This window comes from Ailuropoda melanoleuca, chromosome 12 (genome assembly GCF_002007445.2).
Source record: "Ailuropoda melanoleuca isolate Jingjing chromosome 12, ASM200744v2, whole genome shotgun sequence".
NCBI lineage: Eukaryota > Metazoa > Chordata > Mammalia > Carnivora > Ursidae > Ailuropoda > Ailuropoda melanoleuca.
In genome coordinates, this window is record NC_048229.1 from 6876611 (window position 1) to 6884601 (window position 7991).

The 7991-nt window shown below is 48.5% G+C and overlaps 1 protein-coding gene across 1 annotated transcript in view; it reads right to left on the bottom strand.

The window, feature by feature from the left end:
• Positions 1-7127, bottom strand: part of BCL7A (BAF chromatin remodeling complex subunit BCL7A) — a 33860-nt gene extending 26733 nt beyond the window's left edge. Inside the window, exon 1 of the mRNA XM_034637952.1 lies at positions 6995-7127. Within this exon, the coding sequence (XP_034493843.1) occupies positions 6995-7127 (133 nt within the window). The remainder of the gene's footprint in view (positions 1-6994) is intronic.
• Positions 7128-7991: the final 864 nt, after the last annotated feature.

Genomic DNA, 7991 nt, shown 5'->3' on the forward strand with positions numbered 1-7991 from the left:
AGGGAGGCGGCCGGGGGTCGCCGGCGACCCCCGGCTCCCTGCGCGCGGAGGGAGGGGGCGGCGGGGCGCGGGGACACTCACTGGGAGGCCGCAGGTGCCGCGGGGTCCCCCGGGGAGGGCGCGCCCGCGGGGCGGCTGGCCGTAGAGGGGGCGCATTCCTTGGGAGCCAGCTCGGTGGCTGGTCCGCTGCCCCGGGTGTGTGGCAGCGGGTGCAATAATGCAAGTTTCCTGTGGAGCTCCCGACTTCTCGGAGTTGAAGGCGGCGATTCGGGATGCGAGGTGCTCTTGGAAAGAGTTAGGAAGCACGGATCTCTGCTGGCCCTCTACCCTGTGCAAACACGCGAGCTAGGACGTCGCCTCCCTTCCCCTCATCCTTCTGGAAAACTAGAGTCGTAGGAGAGGTGCCAGGGGCGAGGCGACCGCGAGACATTCGACCTTGCCTATAAAATACCTTTCCGCGAAGGAATATCTCAACGATTATCAGCATTCCAACTGGGGCTCTTCCTTTCCCTCTGGGGTTGCTGTCAGAGAAGCACGATTTAAATTGAAGCCACTCCAGACAGAAGTCCCAGGCTCAGACCAGGTGCTGCTACCGCATAGATGGCCCTAGCAGGTGAAATGGGCTGGCCGGCCTACAAAGAGGACTTTGGAGGTGGTTTCCTCCCCATCGTGCCTCAGGACAGCTCTGTGGGAGAATCTGCAATTATCAGGATAACCCAGGTGGCCACACCTTTGTGTTCAGCTGCCGTTAAACTGCCGTGACCAGAGCTAATTCATGCCCAGATGGTTGCTAGGGCCAGTGAGAGTGACCCTGTTAGCAAACGCAGTGTCTTGGGAGATAAACCTGTCCAACACCAGTCATTTTATCCGTGGGGGAAACTGAGTCCCAGGGAAGCTCAAGCTCACAGCCTAAAGCAAGACCCCAGACTCCCACTCATTCCGGAACCAGTTTCCCCTGAGATTTTGGTTTTGGGGGGGAAAGCTACTGGAGAAATGGAATGCCTAATACGAAAAATAAGAAAGTACCTCAGCAAAACATTTGAACATTATATAGGAAAATACGTCACAGCAGGTTATAAAACAGAGGTCTCTCCTGTTGGCCCTCTGATGGCTTAGGGCCACAAAGAACTGAATACATATGTCTGAAAAAATAGGAGGATATTTGAGGCACCTGGTTGGCTCTGTCGGAGGAGCAGGCAACTCTTGTTCTCCAGGTAGTGAGTTCGAGTTCCATGTTGGGTATAGAGATTTCTTAAACAAAACTTCAAAAAAATAAAATAGGAAGATACCAAAAATTCAAATATCAACTGATGAATGGATAAATGTGTATATCCACACAATACAATGTTATTCAGGTATTAAGAAGGAATGAAGTACTGACACATGGCACAGCCAGCATGGATGAACTTTGAAAACACGATGAGTAAAAAAAGCCAGTCACAAAAAGGACAAATATTGTCTGATTCCACCTACAAGGGGTATCTAGACTGGGCAGATCTGTAGAGACAAAGCAGGTTGGTGGTTGCCACGGGCTGGGGGTGAGGGTGGGGAGTAGAGAGTGACTTCCAAGGGGTATGGGGTTTCTTTCTGGGGTGATGAGAGAGTTGTGGAACTAGATAATGGTGATCACTGTACAGCCTTGTGAATGTATGTAATGCCACTGAATTGTGTACCTTAACATGTTACAGTGGTCAGTTGTAAATGTATCTTACCACAATAAGAAGAAATCCAAATATCCAGCTTCTCCAGGAAAAGCAGAAGATATGCAGACTGGTTCCCCCGGTGCCACATGGTAACAACCAGCTGGAGGTGAGGAGCCCTGTGCCCCTCAGACGAAGCTTTCCAGGTCACCAGGGTATCACCAGGTCACTTAACTCATGCACATTGCCAGATGGCCCCCGAAGGTATTCGTGTTCTTGATCTCTGATTAAACTATAAAGCTTTCTACAGATGTCCTTTATAAATTTAGCGTCTCACTTTTTATAGTTCCCTGTCCCCGCCAGATATTTTTAAATTTTTTTTTTAAAGATTTTATTTATTTATTTGACAGAGATAGAGACAGCCAGCGAGAGAGGGAACACAAGCAGGGGGAGTGGGAGAGGAAGAGGCAGGCTCACAGCAGAGGAGCCTGACGTGGGGCTCGATCCCAGAACGCCGGGATCACGCCCTGAGCCGAAGGCAGACGCTTAACCGCTGTGCCACCCAGGCGCCCCCGCCAGATATTTTTAACCTTTCTCTCAACAAAGGACAGTTGTTTTACAGTCTGTGTCTGATAATTCCAATATCTGAAGTATTTGAGGATCTGTTTCTCCTAGTTCTTGCTCATGGTGTCCTATTTCCTTGTGATCTGCCTGGTTCTCTTTGGCCAGGCTGGACACTGTTATTTTTAAGTTTATTTATAGGGATAATTTGAGGCCTAGGATGAAGTTGCCTTCCTCCAGAGATGATTTGCATTTGCTTCTGCCAGGCTCCTGAGGGCACCGCTATTCCAGGACTACCTACATCCAAGTTCAGGGTTTATGGGTCCCTGGACCACCCAAGTGACACAAATACAGGCTGCCCCACTGAGCTAGTCTAGTTTGCTTATTGTACGCTCTGGAGGCGGGGTTGGGGGTATCAGTGATGGGAGCAGCTGGGTGACAGGCCTGCACTTCCTAACTCTGTGTACAGTGACCCCATGTTGATGGTTTGAAATCAACTGTTGCAGGAGTATTTACACTATGGAAATTGGCAAATCCTAAACATCAGGATCCTTTCCCCAGCCCCACCCAGGGCTGGTTGGTAAGCATTTACCAGCACACCAATAGAGTCTCAAATTATCGTGGGGCAAGTCTCATCTCCCACCTGGACTTTTATTTCTGGCCTCTTGCCTCAAAATGCCATTCATGCTAGAGTTCAAATATTTATTCCAGACTTGGCAGGTATCTGCCGGATTAAGATGGCTTCTCTGCTGGATTATCTTTCAGGGTTTTCTTTTTCCTTCAATTTGAGCTATTATTTTGTCAGCATGTGTTGGCTTTTAGAATGTTTCCAGATACTTTTCTACCATTTTTACTTACCTTTAGCTTGAGAGTTCATCTGGATCCCTGGTTACCAGAAACTGGGAAGTCAGGCTCTCTCTGAATGTTAGTTATTATTCTAGATATGTTAAAAGAGAGATCATATGGTTACAGGAGTGAGTTATTTAGTTATGGCTTGTGTCTTAACCTCTTTATGCCTCATCTGTAAAACGGGATGGAAGGAACACCTGCCTCATGGAGCTGTCATGAGAATTAAACACAGTATTTGTGAAGGACTTAGAACAGTGCTTGGCACATAGTAAGTGCTAGAGGCCAGAAAGTATTTGTTGAATAAAAGACCTGGTGATCCCTTGCATCATTATGACCCGCACAAGGTCAACCACCTCTCTTTCCGGGGCTGCTAAATTCAACCCTTAATCCACTGTGACACGGGGAGGGGGTTGGTGAGGAGGTTTCTGCCTCTAGACTGTGATACGTAATAGTGAGGAGGCGCAGGCCCGTCTCCCGCTTCGAGGAAGCCTTGGTCCTCACCTAGCAACTTGCAGCGGCAAGTTGTTTCCATAAACAGTGGTGCTTTGGTGTTTGGGGACCAGGCCATTAGCAAAGGGAGAGTACTGAAGAGAAGGCTCCAACCACAGAATGAAATATAGTCCCCTCCTCGGAGACAGGAGCCAAAGAGCGTGCTGCTGGGTATGCAACCCCCGTCCTGTTGCGGGAAAGGACACTAAAACTTGGACGTCATGCAGCCAGTTACCAGAGTTCTGGCCAGAGCCCTGCGCTCCTGTTGTGGTCTCCAGGATTCCCCGCTCCACATCCATCATAAGGTTGGGAATCAGCACAGCGGGAATGTTGACACTATGGAAACTGCCAGGTGCTATTCATTGGAAGCCTCCTGGCCCTCCTCCACCCAGAGCTGGTTGGTAAACACTGACAAGCATACCACTGGTGGAGCTTAATGTGGTCCCAAACAATTGTGAGGGACATCTCCCCTGAAGTGTGGGCCTTGGGATAGACAGGGGAGGTCTTGAAAAAAAATTTTTTTCTGACAAACCACATACTGCAATCTGCCTGTCCGTATCTTTCCTGCCTAAAACTACAACTGTAAAAATGGTCACCAGCTCAAATACCAGCATATGGGCAATTTGCGTGTCCATCCATACAACCATTGGCTTGCCCAGAAATTGGGCCACTTGAGGTTATATAAAGAGATAGTGGACATGAAGTGCTTTGAAATACTGATGTGTTCAAAGGTGAGTTAGTGTAACCCAGACGCTCTTCTAACAATGAATGATTAAACACAGGGTATCCGCTGAGGACCCAGTGACTTGGAGCAAAGTTACAGACCTGTCCACAAACAGGCTTGGTGAGTTCTCCGGTCAGGAATCTAGAAGGCTGCCCAAATGCCTTCTGCCTCCTTCCTTGTGCTGCTCAGCCCCTGAATATCCTTCCCAGGTCCGGGTGAGCCCTTGGGGGTGAAGGCCACCCCCCGCTACAGAAGCTAGCAGTGGGGCCTGTCTCCCTCTTCTGCCAGGGTGTTAGGTCCTGGGCATGGGTCCCAACCTTAGCCAGCTGGCGGATGGTTTCGCCAGTCGGTTTTTTTAAATAATAGCTTTATTGAAATATAATTAGCATACCATAAAATTCACCCTTTTAAAGTGGTTTTTAGTATGTTTACAGAGTTGTGAAACCATCACCACAATTATTTTTAGAACATTTTTGTCATCTGAAAAAGAAACCCTCTACCCATTAGCAGTCACTCCTCCCCCTCCCGTTCCCCCGTCCCCTCCCAGCCCCAGGCAACCACAAATCTACTTCCTGTCTCTATGGATTTGCCTATTCTGGACATTTCACATAAACGAATCATACAATATATGCCCTTTCGTGTCTGGCTTCCCAGCATAGTTTCGAGGTTCACCGATGTTGTAGCAGATACTAATAACCCTTCATCCCTTTTGATGGCTGGACGATATTCCGTTGCGTGGATTTGTCACGTTTTGGTTATTCAGTCATTGGTTGATGGGCACGGGGGTGTTTCCCCGTTTGGCTCTTATGAATAAAGTTACTATGAACATTACCATACAGGTTTTTGTACAGATGTGTATTTTCATTTCTCTTGCCTATATATACGGAGGAGTAGAATTTCTGGGCCATATGGTAACTCTATGTTTAACATTTTGGGGAACTGCCAGACTGTTTTCCAAAGCAGCCGCACCATTTTATGTTCCCATCGGCAGTGCACGAGGGTTCCAACTTCTCCACATCCTCACCGACACTTGTTCTTTTCTGTCTTCTCTATTTTAGCCATCCTGGTGGGTGTGAAGTGGCATCTCCCTGTGGTTTTGATTTTGACTTTGATTTTTGAGCGAGTGGAGGAGCGGTGGGAAAATGACTTACAGCAGAAGTGGCCACTGGAGAGCCCAAGAGCACTGGAGGCACAGAGCTCGTGGCGTGGCAGGGCCGTGGCACCTGGCCTTCTTTGGTGCCTGCTCATTTTCAGAACTAGTTTCTCCAGTCTTTCCATTGCTTCTGTGAGTTACCAGAGAGTCTTCTTTTTTTTTTATTTATTTTTTTTATTTTTTTTAATATTTTATTTATTTATTCGACAGAGATAGAGACAGCCAGCGAGAGAGGGAACACAAGCAGGGGGAGTGGGAGAGGAAGAAACACGCTCACAGCAGAGGAGCCTGATGTGGGGCTCGATCCCACAACGCCGGGATCACGCCCTGAGCCGAAGGCAGACGCTTAACCGCTGTGCCACCCAGGCGCCCCACCAGAGAGTCTTCAAATAAAGTCCCTTTCCACTTAAGCTAACCAGAGCCACTTCCTTTTGCTGCAAATCAAAGATGATGATTGATACTATATTTAAGCTACTATCCCTTAGTCTTGACACTTACTTATACTTCCTGAATTGTGTCTTGTTGCAATCTTTCACTTCTTCTCCTCAAACTACTGTAATTGTCTCCTTGCTGTTGTCCCTTTTCCCAGCCATCCCCTCCTGCCATCATCCAGTCCTACACTTCTAAGATCCAAACGTAATCCACTTCTCCTTTACTTTAATCTTCAAGTTTAACCTCCTTGATTTAGGGCACAAGGCCATCCATAATGTAACCACTGCTTTCTCTGGGTTGCTCTCCTGCCACCATCCCTAGTGACCCCTGATTGGCTTAGAGTGCCTCATTTATGTCATTTCCTCTCCACCTACCCTGATCTCCTCCTCCTTCCCACCCCATCTGCTCTAGATGCCCCTACATCATATCACAAGATACTGTAATTATCATTGACATGTGTTTCCCTCATTACAATGTAACCTTCTTAAGGGCAAGGACCACGCTCCGTGCCACATTGTATCCAGGGTTTACCACGCTGTGTTGACACTGAGGTCACTTAGTAAGAGGATCTGTAGGTGACCAGTTACTGTCATCCCATCATTTATTCTAAAAAAGTCGAAAAGGTAGAGGTGGCCAATCAGACACTGAGGAAGGGGTGAGTGGCATGCATTTGCAGACGATTTCCTGCATAGAAGGCTGCCTTCTGGCAATTACCCGTGACTAGGGAGAAGGTAGAGTTAAACATGATTGTTTATGAAGGAACAAGATCACAGAGAAAATTGTGGTTACATTTTCTTAAGATACTGAAATCTCTGGAAAACTAGGAAGATGAAGTGATGCCAACTCAGGCCGTAAGGTTTATGAAGCTGAAGCCAGCTGTGAGCATTTCCACCTTTGGCTGGTGTCACATGAAAGAACATGTCAGCTTCAGGGCTGGCTCCACATGTGACTTATTGATGGTCTTTCCTGGGATCCTCTATCTCAGATATAAAGAAACAAGAGCGGCCAGATCTTCCACTTGGGAGACCCGGCTAGCCTCTCTTCCTCCTGCTGACCGTTCACATGAAAACATTCCTACTCAGAGTCACGAGGAAGAATCATATAGAAGAACCTTCTAGACCCCTGAGGACATCATGTTGAGCCTACCTTCCCCCTCTATGGTCACTGAATGCTTCTGGTCTTGGTGCACACTGTCCTCTCTGTCTGGAAAGTTCTTCCCTATCTCTTTCCATGAGCGGCTCTCAACACCTATGTCTTTGGAGAGATCCTCCTCGACCATCCTAACTAAAGCACATTCCGTTCTCGGTATTCTGTGCCACGCAGTCTGGGCTCTCTCTTTAGGACTCCGAGCACAATTTGCAACGACATATTTATGTGTGTTTCACATGAGCTCCCTAAAGACAATGGCCAGGCCTGTCTTGTTTACCACCGCATTCCAGGGCTAGCACACAGTAACTATTTGCTGAATTCATGAATGCACAAATGGGTGGACAAAGCCCATCTATGAAGAACGCAGGCACTCGCAGAGGAGAAGCAGGGCAGCAGCCAGCCCCTTCGATAGGACGGCATGCTCTGGACTAGCCACAGCCCTGTATCTCCCTCGCGTTGGAGCCTGCACGTGATGTGTTCTCGGGGCTTCAGACCCCAGGGCTGCAGCACGCTCACAGCTCCCTGCTCCAGGGCTGGCGTGCTGGGAGAACCCGCCCCTGCAGCTCGCACCTCCGTACTGTTTCAAGTGCTGGCAAGGAGCACGTTGCTGGTTGCTTGGAACTAAACTTGTTCCCCTCCCAGAGAGAGCACCCCCACTTGCTTTAAAGAGTAAGATATACAAAAATGAATACCATGTTTACATTGATGTGGTTTGTGACTTCCAATCAACAAAACAAGAAAACGGGAGGGACTTGGGGAGGCCACAGTGGTTCGGTGCCATTCCATGGCGGCATCTGTGAAGTGGAACTCCCCCACTGCACCACTGGTCATGGCAAACTACCAAGAAGGGCAGCGGTACCAGCAGTGGTCAGTGACCTTCCTGGGCCTGATGCCTCTCACCTGGGCATTGATAAATACCCACTGTGACCTAGAAAGGCAGGAGGCCTGACTCACGTATCAACAACTCAGGATAAGAAGCTAAAGGGCACAGGGG